A 15,396-nucleotide genomic window follows, 5' to 3' on the forward strand; every position below is an offset into this window, starting at 1 on the left:
TGATGCATAACGGTGGAACTAACTTAGATTTCTTGCCAGATTATTTCCTGACCTGTATTCTACTCAGATCTTTCAACATTCCTACTTTTTCCCTATAGGGTGACAGCGGTGTGAACGGTGACCCTGGCAAAATTGGAGAACGAGGCCGTGATGTAAGAATTATCGACATCTCCATATCAACAACACAACTAATAAGGATATTCACTTAACGGGTTGAAAAAAGGAACTGAAAAAGTCTTAAACCAAAACTGGATCCTCGCTAGAACTGACCTGTCCCTTTTCACGAAGTGAACTTTAACACTCGACTTATAACGACTTCTCACGTGACTCTGATGATGACTTACGCTCAGGTCGTCCAAACGTCAGTCACCACAACAGGCGAGAGTCCTTATAAGGACTACCCTCGCCCAGCCAATTACAATGACGTCAGTGACGCCAACAACAATCAAGACTTAGAAGTCGTAGAATTTGATGATAGTCATGAAAATAATGATATTGTTTTTTTTTTTTACATCCAGGGTGTGATGGGTGACCCGGGCGAGCAAGGAGAGCCTGGAATTATAGGAGAAAGGGTATTTTTGTTGCTTTTTTATTGTTTTGTTTGTTTGTTTCTTTATTCTTTTCTTTTTTTTTTTTTTTTCATAGTTTTCTGACACGAAGAAATTCTTATTACCATTTTTATTTTCCTGAACTTCTCCATCACTGTTTCCTTTCCCCATGCCATTTCCAATACCAATGCAATTTCCGTTGCCATTACATCGCCAGTACCAATACCACTGTCATTTTCATTGCTATAACCATTACCATTGTAATTGTATTTGCCGTTGTCATTGCCATTGCTAACACCATTATTATTCCCATAACAAATACCATTCTCTCGGCCATTGCCATTACCCTCGTCAATACAATTGCCATTACTATTTCCAATACCATTTCCATCACCATAGCCAATACTATTATCGTTACTATTACTATTACCAATACCATCGTCAATACCATTTCAATTACCATGGCCAATATCATTTCCATTACCATGGCCAATATCATTTCCATTACGATGGCCAATATCATTGCCACTACCATGACCAATATTATTTCCATTACCATGGCCAATATCATTTCCATTACCATGGCCAATATCATTTCCATTACCATGGCCAATATCATTTCCATTACCATGGCCAATATCATTTCCACTACCATGGCCAATATCATTTCCATTACCATGGCCAATATCATTTCCACTACCATGGCCAATATTATTCCCATTACCATGGCCAATATCATTTCCATTACCATGGCCAATATTATTTCCATTACCGTGGCCAATATCATTTCCACTACCATGGCCAATATTATTCCCATTACCATGGCCAATATTATTTCCATTACCATGGCCAATATCATTTCCATTACCATGGCCAATATCATTTCCATTACCATGGCCAATATCATTTCCACTACCATGGCCAATATTATTTCCATTACCATGGCCAATATCATTACCATGCCCAATATCATTTCCCCATTACCATGGCCAATACCATTTCCATTACCATGGCCAATACCATTTCCATTACCATGGCCAATATCATTTTCATTACCGTGGCCAATATTATTTCCGTTACCATGGCCAATATCATTTCCACTACCATGGCCAATATTATTGCCATTAACATGGCCAATACCAATAGACCATTTCACAGTTGTGTACTTAGTTGCCAAGCCTTTGATTTGAAGCGAGGCTGAGGGTGATATTGTTGTGATAGAGACCAATATCTACTTAGCTCGATAACAAAGAAACTTGCATTTGAAAAGCAGCAACATCTGTATCATAACAAGGTCACCGTTAGCCTCACTCCTTTTCAAAGGCTTGGCCACCAAGCCCACAACTGTGAAAAGGTCTATTCCATAAACATGGCCAACACAATTTCAATTACCATGACCAATCCCATTGTCGTTACCAAACTATTACCAATACCATTGCTGATACTATTTCCATCACCATAGCCAATACGCCTTTACAATTACCATTTAATTACCATTGCTAGTACTATTGTCATTTTTATCGTCTACACCATAACCATTGCCTTTTACACTTTAATAGCGACGGCCATTACCGTCACTTTGGCCTTTTCCATTACCATAGCCAATACCATTACTATTGCTTTCGCTCTAACCACTTACTGGTGCCATAGCCATTGCAATTGCCATCACCATTGCAATTACCACTGCCATTGCCACTATCATGGCCATTATCGCAACCATTGACATTGCAATTACCATTATCATTAACAATTGCATTTCTTTTTTAATTGTCATTGTGGTCATTGATCACTATAAACGTCACTCCTACAGGGAGATGGTGGATATACCGGAAAGTCCGGAAACATGGGACGCATGGGCTTTGAAGTAAGCAGATGTAATATTTCCTTACACTAAGAACATAAAGATTGAAAAATTCACTTGGATGTCACAGGGAGAATTAAGGGAATTCTTAACAAAATATTTATCTGCGTGATATACTTTTGTCGTCCCAGGAAGTCGCACAAATTCAAACTGATGTGCCACACGCTAAATGCGAAGTGTTCTGTCGTAGAGATTAGTCACAGTGTTTTTCATGATTTATCGTATATACCGGCCATTCGTATTTCCTGAAGAGTACCAAAGTGATCTCACGCTTATGATGTTTTGTCACATTTTGACAGGGCGAGGTTGGAGCACCGGGAAGAAACGGGTCAGAAGGCCCCGCTGGTCCTCAGGTGAGTGGGCTAGTATCCATGTGACTCTCACGTATAACTTCTCGTTAAACCGTAGACACTGTCAGGGAAACAGGTACTGTATGTTTAAGAGGTTATCACATTAGAGACTGCTTTCAATTGCTCCTCCTTGAGGCAAATTTAGATTAGTGGCAACGAGGGCGGGGGGGAGATATTTTCAGAGTTTGGTGGTAGTGGTAGTGTGTGAGTTTCTTGTTTGAAATTTTCAGATAAATGTAAAACTAGGAAAAAAAAAACAGTTTGTCCCCCTTTGTATTCTTATGATTGTTTTTGCATTTGTAGGGCCCATTGGGAGCGCAAGGAACGCCTGGTCAAGATGGATTTGCTGGAGAGGAGGTTTGGATTTTTTTTATTCGTCCAATGCCCGTTTTGCTTTTGGTGATTAACCTATTGACGTCCAGTGCGCCCGTATGCGCCCATGGGGACCCACACCCTTTTTACGCCTCGTGACGTCATCACTTTTAACTCTGGAGCACGACTTTGAGCACGGACTTGAACAGGTTGAAAATATCTTACTAATGATACCAGAATGAGCGCAGTTGAGTAAAGGAGATTGGAGAAATAGCCAAAAAACCATGTAACTTTGACCTGAAAATCTGCGCGAAAATCTTGTTCCATTACCCACCGTCGAGTGTACGAGCTGTCAAGGGGTTTTGGTAAGTTTGAGCTTTTAAAACCACAACAGTGACCCGAAATCTGCTCGACTAGCTTCAAAACTCAGTTTTCCACAAAAGCTGCGGCCATTAATGGGTTAAAGAGGTGTACCTGCCATAGACAAGCATCCCACTCATCCACCAGCAATTTTACGATTTTACACTACTTGATAAAGGAGGTTCTGGCCACTTGGCCTTCACCTTCCCCCTCCCCCCCTCCCCCCCACGTTCAGCCTTTCTTTGTCAATTTTGATAATTTTGTATTTCAAAATTAGGGCGTAACAGGACCTCGAGGCGATCCCGGGAAACGGGTAAGTCATTTGATTCGGTCCCTTTAATTTTATACCATTTTAGTTAAATCTTCCTTCATTTTTAGCCTCATAACTACCCCATTATTAGTTAGAACTGTAAATTCCCTCACGACTTCTGCTCACTGAACCCTCGGCACCCTTCATTACCATTCATGTTTTCCACACTGTTTATCAGCCAAAAATCTAACTCGTCAGCTGGTGATTTGAAGCGTGATTCTCAGCGACCCATGCAAAAGAAAACTTGTATATTTCACCAGTTCTCTGAAACTCATCTAAAAGAAGCGACATCTAGAGGTTCTTAATGGGGTTAATAGGTAGTTGTAAAACTGCTAAGAATTTGGCCGTAAGGCGTAAAAATGGACAAATTTTAACCGTTAGTCGTAAAAAAGTTCACCTTAATTATTTCTTTCTACATTGGGTCATTTTGTAGTACTTTACTTTTCACTAATTATTCTGTAGAGTTGTAATCGAACACCAACACAAAATTGATTACAATAGCCATAGCAACAACCACTTTCCCCTATAAAACTAGGGAATTTACAAAATGGAAGTATTTCTTATTTAGACAATGTCTTTTACCGGATATATTTTCTCAAATAAATGTATTTGTTTTTTCAGAAAATGTAGTGGTTATGATTAATTGGTAACAGGACTTTGTGTCGTCCAATAGGCCATTTTACAGTTGTGTACTTAGTTGCCAAGCCTTTGATTCAGAGTGAGGCTGAAGGTGACCTTGTTGTGATAGAGACCTGTATCTACTTAGCATGATAACAAAGTGATTTACATTTGAAAGGCAGCAAGGTTTGTATCATAACAAGGTCAACCCTAGCCTCACTCCCATTCAAAGGCTTGGCAACCAAGTACACAACTGTAAAATGGACTATTCGGTCAGTAATCATACTGCTGATTGACAAATGAGACCCCCGCTTCGCGGTCGTCTGATTTTGTAATCACTCTCATGATTACAGACTTACTTGGACTCCACTCGGTCCTGTTATCATTATTTAACAATTATTCCACGAGCGCGCGTTGGATATGAGATGATAGATAGCCAACGAGGTGCGTAGCGCCTCGTTGGCTATAATCATCTCATATCCAACAAGCGCGAGTGGAATAATTGTTTTATTAAAAACGCCCTCAAGAGATTATTATTTTGTGAGAAGAAACCGGATTTTTTAGCTCCCTTTTGATTTTAAACTGACGCGTACGCTTACCATATTTGTAGATTATGGTATATTGGCTCATATACCAGAATGGCTAAGCCAATAAAAAGTCTTGAATTGCATTATCCAATGATCCAGTTTTTAATAATAATCGTTAGCCCAGGGTTCCCATGCTCCTTGAAAGTCCTTGAATTTAATTTTCGGTTTTCAAGGACTTGAAAACCCTTAAATTTAGACTCACGCCCTCGAAAATTTCTGAAAAGTCCTTTAAAATAAGTACGAATGAATCAAAGTCGAAGTTTTCTTTTGTTTTCGATGTTGAAAGTGTAAGTTTCTAGCACAAATCGAGAAAACGAGTTTTCCTTTCCAATCCCTTGTCCGATTGTGATGTTTGACACGTGATTTTTATATATTTTGTACCTAATTGGTGTATTGAAAATAACCTTGGTTACCCAGCTCGTGATCACTCTGATGTGCATGCTTGAAGTCACGCTCGTTGGACTTTTCGGCCGGTCTTGCACGCACGCTCGTGTTATTGAAAGGTCCTTGAATTTAGAGCCAAGGTCCTTGAAAATGACCTAAAAAGTCCTTGAAAGTCCTTGAATTGGGTTCCTGAAAAAGTGCAACAACCCTGTTAGCCGTAAAATGGAAAAATTTTTAACTGTTAGTCGTAAAAGCCATCACCCCATTAAAACCTTTACTTATTCCTTTACATCCCGACATAAAGTTTATATTCTCCATAGTGATCTCTATTAATTTTCTGACCTTTTGATTCAAGGGTGATAGTGTAGGGAAAAATTGGAAGCTAGTTACTCTTAAGGGTTACTGACTACTGCTTTCTCCTTGTATTTAGGGTGTGCGTGGATCAACAGGCAGAGATGGAATTGAGGTAAGAATCCTTCTATTGGTACAAAACTGACTGCCAATATACTGCCAATTAGGGGGGAGAGGATTAAAAAAATTACGGTACCTTTTGGGAGGACAACAAAAATCCTTTAACCCCATCCAGGCGATAAATAAGAAAGACAAAAATGCGTGATATTTTTGAAAACTTTTCAAAGCTATCGCAACACTTGCAAAGAACTGCATCGTGGGCTTTCATAACTTGTTTTGACGAGGGTATGTAAACATGGGAAAAGTCCTTTATTGTTTAACTAGAGTTCATATGCATATCTATATGTTCTGGCGAAAGTATATTTCCTAAACGGCGTTATCCCACAAGCAGACGTTTTCTGCGATATTCAGACTTCAATATGAATAACAAAAAAAAAAAAACAAAACAAACAAAAAAAAAAAAGACGCAGGGAGTGATCCTGAGTTTCCTTTTTTCTTTCCTGCTCTTTAGGGAGACCCAGGTGCTGCCGGTCCGCCAGGACCTATGGTAAGAATGTCTTCATTACTTACGTTAATAGACAGCTCTACTGTACCGCTAGCCTTAGAAATTACTCTTCGGATGGATGATCTCTGTTTAGACCTTTTTAGAACCTTCTCACCCCGGATATTTGATACCTTAGTCATGGTTTTCCGGAGACTTGAAAGTAAACTGGAGGTAGAAAGTGGACGGTGACGAACTTGTTTAATCTAGTTCAGGGTATGGGAGGGGACGGGGGGAGGGGACGGGGGGAGGGGTTTGACCGACTACTTGTCGTTAATGTTTGTGTTTATGTGCCTGTTATACTGATGTTTATTTTGTGTTTGCGCTCTTGTCCCATTCATGCCTCTATTGCTAGGGTCCTCCTGGATCTTATCTCATCGGTGAAATTGTAAGTGTCGTTTTCTTTTTCTGTTATTATCACTATGTGTGACATGAAATAGTTTTCACTTTGAAACTGAATCTGCTTCCGTTCTAAGGAAACTCTTACAATGCTTGTCTGTGTTGTCTTCCACGAGGGCTACAGTAAACAACAACAAAAAAAATGTGATAGTTTAATTTAACCACGTTTGTATAGTCTGACATAAGCAATTTATTTTACGCATAGTAATAATACAGATATCTACGTATTTTATAAGTAAACAGTCTTACTCTCTAGCCGCTTGACTTTTGCTATTTTGCTATCTCAATAAAATCTGTAATCTGATGTCGATGTCATCAATTAAGATCACGACGAGATTGAATTTAACAGATTTAACAACGATTAGGTATTCCAATTATTGACTTTTACACTAGTTGGTGTACTGACCATGATATCTGGGTTGATCGAAGATCAAGTTTTTCCTCACGCACGCGGCCATGTACCATCTTTTGTAATTGCTGTATATGAGGCAGAAATCTAACTTCTGCCTTGTTTTCAGATAAATGGAGCAAACAAGGGACCCCCACCAAACTTTCGACTGTACTCGAGCTCAGAGGTAATACTGTATTAACTTAAACCACAGTATAGTATGGCAAACATGTGTGGGAACATATTGAATTTTACCATATGGTTAATACTGCGTGACAATGGCGCACATAAAACCACGTTGGGCTGGTTATTTAATCAAAGTTTAGCCGTTGTTTAACAAAACCGCGTTCTAAATTGTCTTCAATTTAGCCGAACCTTTTATCTGAACATTTATTTTTGTGAACACTGTCAAGAGGGCCGAAAGCTAACAGTGGAAGTGAATTCCTGAGGCCCGTTGCTTGCGTAAAACCGCGGCGTGGGTTAGACCTTGTTTAAATAACAGGCCCAGGGTAAGGATAAACCTCTCTGGGAACTGGTACCCCTCAGAAATCTTGAAAGAGTGTGCCAACTGTTTCGTCAAATGTTTGCCCTTCACTTTGTGAGTATTTTTTACTTCATCATGTTACGACTACCTTCAGTGTGGGCCAGCTTGCTCTATCGACGTCAAGTCCTAACATCGTCATGTCACCGACTTTAGTCGCACTCTAATCGCGTGTGTCAGATGATGTATCACGTGCACGAAGCTCTTGTGGAAAAGCTTACCACGTAGGTCGCGTGATGTCTAATCAGCCAATGGCAGTCCGATCAAGAGAATGAAAAGCCTCGAATGGAGAAGAGTGTAGTTTCTTATCGAGTCAGCTTCCAGGGTTACTGCAGACACTTAATCAATGTGAACGCAGTTACGATTTCTCTGGGCTGTTTTTAATCTGTGTTTAGCTTTTCATGAGTTCAATTTATATTTTATTGGCTTGATTTTTTTCCAACTCGTTCTCTTTTGCACAGAGTACTTCACCTCGAGAAGAAACTCGTTTGCTTGAGGTAAGCTTAGATTTGATCAAGCTACAATTTTTGTTGTCTGACCGTTGTAACAAATTGTGAGATATACAGGTAATAAACATGTCAAGGGTCTTCAGCTTGAAAATAGCGTTGAAGTCATACCCAAAGATATATTTGAAGACACTTGAACGCCATTGAGAGGTTTGATCAAACACAGTCATTACTTTGGTCATCATTGTGGTCATTATGATTTGTACTATTATCAACATCATTGTTATCTTTATTATCATTGTTTATTTTATTATCATTATATTATGTACTATTATTTTTACTATTGTTGATATCAGTGGCTAATCGCTGATTATCTACCTTTCCTTCAGCACCCTGAGATGAAAAAGGTCCTGGATGGTCTTACAAAACATACTGATCTGTATAGAAGGCAAAAAGGCAGCAAGTATCACCCGGCACGCTCGTGTCGAGATTTGCAGCTTGATCTGGATAGTAACGATACTGTACACAGCGGTAGGTTTCGTGAAATCCAGTTAGAGCAATTTTCAACTGTGTGTGAAAAGCAATACGGGATTGAATTGATTTTGCCCACTTTGCTTTGTGGTTGGTTTACAAATCGTGTGCAAGCTTTCCGACCATTGAGATGTGAGCAAAACTAAAACCAATTTACGTCTAAGTCAATGGCATTTTCCTGCGCTTCAGGAAGTTTTCTTCCGTTGTCATTCGCTCTCTCTTGTATTTCATTTGTTTTTTATCGCTATTCGTGATAGAAATTTAGTTTTGATTATATGAATAACGCTACTCAATCGAAATCGGCTCTTCTATAAAGCTCTGTGAAAGTACAATGCGCCAAATAGGTTATTTTTTACCTAGGTATCAAATATGTCCGAGAATTTGGGGCCACACTGATGGAAACTAAGGCTGCAGAATTCATGACGCGGAAATTAAGGTTTATTTCGTGTATTAAAGTACTTCGCGGGTTTGGTTTTGACTTGATATTGATTCTCATTCGGCGCTTGTTCGCATTGTAAAAAAATGCAGTATGCTAAGCAATCATCTCAAGGTTGACTCAACAGAGTTCAGGAAAACTACAGAGGCACAGCCAAGCTTAGAAAAAATAGTGGTTGTACAAAAACTCTGCCCTCTTTCCTGTTCTCTTCTCCGTATCTTCTTAGTAATGATATTATCCTCAGTTTTTTATTCTCGCTTGCAGGCTTTTACTGGATCGATCCTAATGAAGGTTGCATCAGTGATGCTGAATACGTTTATTGCGACTTTGAAAACAGCAGAGTTTGTGTACATCCGAAAAAAGAAAACGTGAGTTTACCTTTTACCACGGTGCATCTCCCACTACCACAAATTTTCGTATTACTGTGATGTTTCAAGTTTCCTCTGTTTACTCCAACATGAGGATTTGCCCAGGAAATCGTGTCAGTGTAAAGAAATTTTGCTTCTTGTTTTCCAGATTACCATAGATGATCCGAAGGCCAAGCAATGGATCAGCGAAGTTCACCCGGATGTGGAGCTTGTAAGAAGTACTTAAACTGGCCGTAGATTACACAAGTCATTTATTATACTCATTACGATCAGACTCGTGTCATTCCCAACCTGCTAGGGCCCTGTGGAGGAGCAAAAGTGATTCAAGGGGAAGGGGGTAGGGGAAAGGCATGGAATTTGAGAGGGGGTCGTGGCAGTGAGTTGATGGGTACCTCCCAAATAAAGGGCCTGAAAAGCATGAATGAGTAATCCCCAATAATTTTTGAAAACTCTTAGAGTTTTAGAGTCACAAAAATCCAGAATTAAAAAAAAGCCACGGAGTATCATGGAATTTTCAAACCCGAAAGAATTATCAACTAATCGTTTAAAGACTACAATTTCTCGACTGAACGCCTTTATTTTCATTTCAGATTTCATACAACATGGAACCTGTACAGATGAGGTTCCTGCGTCTTTTGAGCATGCGCATCACTCAGAACGTAACTTATCACTGCTACAACTCCCGTGCATGGGAAGATGATAATGACCGCACCATTAAACTCCAAGGAGAAAACGAAATGGAATTAACATCATCTGAGAAAACAAAGCCCAAAGTTGTCACAAACAGCTGTGATGTGAGTATTTACTTTGTCGCTCACATTTCTTTTGAAGAAGGTTTAAAACAAGGTGGTTTATATTGCCTCGTGTCTGAACGGTTTAAGATAACAAAACTTAATCAGAAATCAAGTGCGTGATTTTGAAATCGAACGAGGGGTACGCCTGTGCGCACGAGGAAGCAGATTTGAAGTTACCCGACAAGATGTTCGACGGCCCCTTTTTTTTATGTAAATGGTGTATGTCGTTCTTCTCTCTCGGAAATCTCAGTAATGCTTGTTCGTCTAATAATTTCGCGGATTTATACATTTTAACATGCGTGAATGATCAAATACGTGGTTAATTTGGTTTTAAAGTTTGGTTCTTTCTATTGATCAAGTTATAAACCCAGCCCTTATGGTTGGTCTCAGGGGTCTCTTTCCTTCGTGACTGTAGACGATAAAAAAAAAGAGAGACATTGGATAGAGGTTCCTCCACCTCCTTCGCTCACGCATGCGCCTCACTGCATTTAATTCTCATGCCTTTTTTTGTAGAATAAAGATAGTTCTTGGCATCAAACTGTCCTCGAGATAGACACGACACAAAAGAACGCCTTGCCTGTTGTGGACGTAGCAGCTTACGATGTGGGAGACAAGCTCGTGGAACAGAAATTCACTATCCAACTTGGACCAGTGTGTTTTGTGTATTAGCTGCGAGGTTCGAGATACGAAATAACCTTTTAAGCAAACAGATCTAATGTAAATTTGACGAGTGGACACGTTTTTATGTCGTATTTGAAGTGTGCTTAGATATTGAGGTCATTTATATGAGCCTGAGGTTCTCTGTTATAGTCTTCGCAAAGATGTGGTATTCGAGTATACATCTTGAGCAATAAACTGGACAAAATTTCATTGTTAGTGAAACTGGATTATCCAGCGTTCTTTTTCTAAGCAGCGGATGGAAGTTCTTATCCTGTATAGAAGATTTCCGCAAACTAAAGAACCTTTCTGTAGAAGGACAATAAACAGATTTAGCCTATAAGGTCGCTCAAATATCAAAATGAAAAAGTTGTTATTTAAATGTAATTTTCTGTATAAATCATTTTAGTAACATGACTTAATGCTGGTAGTGATAACTTGTGCTTTTCTCAAAAGATATTTGTAGTACACTGTTCCTAAATCAAAGATACCCCAAAGCAATGCAACGCGCCTGCTTAGGAGGTATCGAATGGTCATTTTGAATGACAGAACATGGAAAAAATTACCACCAGGAATAGTAGGATGTTCTCTGTCGTGTGGTAACATGTGTGACAGATGCAGAATAATGATCGTAAATAAATCATTGCCTTATTGGGAGAAAGTAGCGGTGAACAACGCAACCCGAATCCCGCCATCCACAACCATTGCAACCCCGTTTCAGTACTGAGATAACACGAAACGCTCGATCTCTTGTTCAAGGAACGATACATTACTTAAAATGCTTGCGTGGTTAGGAAGCGTGCGCGAGTAATTTCTAGAAGCTCGTGGATTGACGCTGGGTAAGCGTGGGTTTTTTTTTGCTTTGTTTTTTTGTTTTTATTTTACGGCGCGTTTTTGTAGAAGAGGTGTAAATAAATACACGCGAAATGCGCGCTAGACGCTTAGCCCACTTACCCTTCCTGGAAAAATAACTGACAGGGGTGCCAGAGTTATCTCTCAATTGCTCAGGAAATAATAGGGTATTAATATGCGAGTTTCGGAATCGCGAAACTGCGAAGAAAATCAAATAGAAAAAGAAAATAAATAAGCGATGGAGAAGATTAACAGAGGTGTAAAAATACCTAAATAAGGAATAGCGGAATAATTTACGCTATTTTCGGAATTGCGCAAACAGTTTTGGCGAGCAGTATTCTACTGGCTGAAAACCTAGAAAAAAGCTGTGCGGTGCAGCACAAGTTTCTTCACTTCCGGCTACTTCCCACGTATGAGGTCAAAAGAAGGTCAAGCCTTATCTCGTGTTACTCGCCACAATTTTCACAGTTGTGTGTCGATAGCTATAAAGTATACCAGGATTACATGCATGTTTAGGTGTAGTCAGGCATAACCTCGCTGTAGTGTTCAATTATCACGGGGTTATGCGCGAAAGTACAAGAGGTTTTGTCGAATAGCGAATCGTCAGAGGATCTGCGAATGGCGTTCGTGTGGTTTACTGAACGAAACAGGGGCGCTGTTTGGCCGTTTTGGCCTGGAAACGAGTATAGATTTAAACATCTATGGTCTTGAATCCGGTATTTCTTTCAAAGGAGCCTCGGGAGCGTCTCACGTCAATTGTATTTTCAGTCCCAAATAATTAGAATTGAGAAAGAGAAATAACTAAAATGCGTCATTTGACCAGATTTTGCTGGAAAGAATTTTACTATTTCTGACTTCGGGACTGGTGCAGTTACGCGCTACACTAAAGCCAGTGAGATGGATTTTAGAGGCCTGTTTTGTAGAGCAACACCCCAGAAACTATACCCTGTAGGCTGGCACATACCTGTGAGGGAGAATAAGGGAACTGCCCTTGGGCTCGTTGCACCAAAGTGAATCACTCTTGTCAGACACCGTATGGTATTCATGCCAGATTTTCATCCAGAATAGGGCGTCGGATTTTTGTCAAGATTGCCACCTCTGGTCATATAAACATTAGGGACTTTAAGAAACCACGACGGCGACGCCAAGGAAGACTTCGATTAAAAAATGAATTTCTACTCTTAGTTAGAATTTAAAAAATGGCTGCAGGAGCTTACTGTCTCATACAGCGCCACAGCTCAACTTCAGCATGACGTATAAAAGTAGCGTTGAGTTCCAAATGGAAATTAAAATTATTTGCCGTCGCGGTTTCGGTTCGCAGACGACGCAAATTTTGACGATTTCACGTTCTTGTTTTGCATAGGACGGCTAAGAAATGTACAAAGTTTTGAAACGCACGTGCTGAGCTATTGTTCTGACAATTAGATCTCTTGTTTTTCCACGTCCTCGTTGCCGTCGCCGTTAGTTACGTCAGGGTAAAGGGTTTCATAGTCTCCTCTCGCAGCCGTTCTTTGTCTCGGGATCCCTGTTGGGGAGGGAGACACAGGGATCCCGAGACAAAGAACGGCTGCGAGAGGAGACTAGGGGTTTCATCGACGCAACTTTATTTCTCCTCCTATCTACAACGTTCTTACTTGTCAGGCTGGCTTTTCATTTCAAGGTCTCTTACAATTCAATTAAAAAGAAAACGTCACGTTTCTTACGTTATTTCTGTCTAGACATTACACCACCTGATTGCATGGCTATAACCCTGAACGCCCTGTTGTTATCAAATATCGTCTAATCATTGGTCCGTCAAAAGACATTCGATATATCTCTCATTTCTACAGAGCGATCTTTGCACGTCCTCTGCTGCAGTCGCGCGGGGTTGTGTTGAATTCAGGTCTTGTTCCCGGTGTGTAGTGCTATCTGCATTTTGCGCCGAAAAGGACCGTTAAAGGTGGCCTGCAAGCATGGCCTGTTCCCGAGCGATTGTGTTGTTATCTTTCCTGCTACTGTTGGCGTGTCGCATCCAAGCACAGCAACGTAAGTACCTTGTTTATTTCACGAAAGGACAATGAGCGTTTCTTCGTCCGAGGCGTCGTCTAAATCCCTCGCCTTTTTCATTTCTCTTCTATTTTTTACTATTTTGGACAACGTTATCAAACTCGTAGATATAAGCTGACCTTTTGCAGAGATTTATACTTGCCTGGCAGTGTGATTTTGAGAAGGATACTCTCTGGCTTATGGGTTAGGTTAGAAATTCTCCACGGAAATCCTGGGCCGAAGCATTCTCACGAAGGCTACTATTTCAGTTCGTGATCAGACTGTTACGAAATTCATCAGCTCCTTGCATCACTCTCTATAAAAACGCCATTAGCATGTTTATCGTCTCAGGCGAAAAAGAAGTATTTTTTTCTCAAAATTGTTTCTTTTGAAAGCGCCATACAAATACTTTAGGGTATTGTACATGCGCGGCATCAGCTATTATGGAAAGAGTACAATCGTGTGTTAGCGATAACAAAGAAAGGTGTGTACGGTTTTTTGACGGATTTTACTTGAAAAGAAATACTTAATCTCCTAAAGACTCGTCTTGGGAAGCAATTTTCGAGTGTCTGAGAGATCTCCCGTCCAAAATTATACTTACTGTGGTAAGTCGTGACTTAAACAATAACCCTTTGTGACTTCTTCGCTGTTGGCTCGTCACACGTTCAAGACGGCATATTTTGCATTTAATTTTTTCTTCCAACTCAGTTTATTCCTTACTAATAAAGAAAACAACAAGGTATGAATCTCCTCAAAATGACTGGTTAAATTTAGTTTTAAAGGATCTTTTCATACATACCATAAATATCTGCGGATCTGGAATTATTGTCACGCAGAGAAAGCGTGACATAACAAGAGCCTATTCATGTACGATCGGATCGCAAATGGAGGCAAATTCTGCATTGCAATTTTTTCGTAAAATTGAAAAAAGCTTTCTTCATCGTCCAGTTCAATGAGTCGAACGGAAAATGTTCATTTGTTGAATTTTTAGCAATGATAAAGTTGAATAACTGGACGATTTCATTTTAACTGGGGAACTTTGCGCATGCTTACTTGCGCCTGTTGGGAATTGGCGACCTTTGGGTCAGCTGAGATCTGTGAAAGAGCGTTTTGTAGTGGAAAGTAATGAACAGTGCCGTGTTGTTTTTGAGCGAGGCAGCTGTATCTTTATATTTCAATCTTCATTTTAAAATCGCCACTCTTTTTAGCTCAACGGTGGTCTTCACTCGCGCCTTTTTGTGGGAATCGCTGTTCGTAATGCTATTGTTGATAGAATTCCCGCCATACAAAGTAGTTATTCAATTTTTTTCAATAATCTTTACCATCTTTAAGGATAATTTGAGCGCTCAAAAAAACGTTGAGTCCTCGAAATGAAAGCTGCGTGAGGTTTTTTTCTTGTTGTTGTGTAATTACCGGTAATTGATGTGCACGCGGTAATTATTATTTTTTTATCAATTAATTTCTTTAAAAATTGGATTTAATAGTGAAGCCAGAAACAGTCTTCTTCAGTCTACCAAAGCGATCTCTCAGAAAAATATCAAGGTCAACGACGTGGATTCCATAATTAATAGAGTCAAGATTCAGTTTTGAAAATATCTCCTAAAACGCATTGTAATCACTGAGGTACTTGAAGAGTAATTTTCGTAGTCCAACTGTGAAACATTTGTGAAAAAGTCC

The 15,396-nt window shown here is 39.8% G+C and overlaps 2 protein-coding genes across 2 annotated transcripts in view; both read left to right on the top strand.

The window, feature by feature from the left end:
- LOC111320822 (uncharacterized) overlaps window positions 1–11,259 on the top strand; it is a 54,620-nt gene extending 43,361 nt beyond the window's left edge. Inside the window, exons 54-69 of the mRNA XM_088739899.1 lie at window positions 99–152; window positions 519–572; window positions 2,359–2,412; window positions 2,709–2,762; window positions 3,063–3,116; window positions 3,709–3,744; window positions 5,761–5,796; window positions 6,253–6,288; window positions 6,638–6,670; window positions 7,200–7,256; window positions 8,072–8,107; window positions 8,446–8,587; window positions 9,288–9,391; window positions 9,540–9,602; window positions 9,982–10,185; window positions 10,699–11,259. Of these exons, the coding sequence (XP_088596025.1) occupies window positions 99–152; window positions 519–572; window positions 2,359–2,412; window positions 2,709–2,762; window positions 3,063–3,116; window positions 3,709–3,744; window positions 5,761–5,796; window positions 6,253–6,288; window positions 6,638–6,670; window positions 7,200–7,256; window positions 8,072–8,107; window positions 8,446–8,587; window positions 9,288–9,391; window positions 9,540–9,602; window positions 9,982–10,185; window positions 10,699–10,854 (1,173 nt within the window). The 3' untranslated portion in view covers window positions 10,855–11,259. The remainder of the gene's footprint in view (window positions 1–98; window positions 153–518; window positions 573–2,358; window positions 2,413–2,708; window positions 2,763–3,062; window positions 3,117–3,708; window positions 3,745–5,760; window positions 5,797–6,252; window positions 6,289–6,637; window positions 6,671–7,199; window positions 7,257–8,071; window positions 8,108–8,445; window positions 8,588–9,287; window positions 9,392–9,539; window positions 9,603–9,981; window positions 10,186–10,698) is intronic.
- Window positions 11,260–13,530: 2,271 nt separating this feature from the next.
- LOC111320821 (uncharacterized) overlaps window positions 13,531–15,396 on the top strand; it is a 71,768-nt gene continuing 69,902 nt past the window's right edge. The window contains exon 1 of the mRNA XM_088739898.1: window positions 13,531–13,719. Coding sequence (XP_088596024.1) covers window positions 13,647–13,719 — 73 coding nt within the window. The 5' untranslated portion in view covers window positions 13,531–13,646. The remainder of the gene's footprint in view (window positions 13,720–15,396) is intronic.

This window comes from Stylophora pistillata, chromosome 12 (genome assembly GCF_964205215.1).
Source record: "Stylophora pistillata chromosome 12, jaStyPist1.2, whole genome shotgun sequence".
Classification (NCBI taxonomy): Eukaryota; Metazoa; Cnidaria; class Anthozoa; order Scleractinia; family Pocilloporidae; genus Stylophora; species Stylophora pistillata.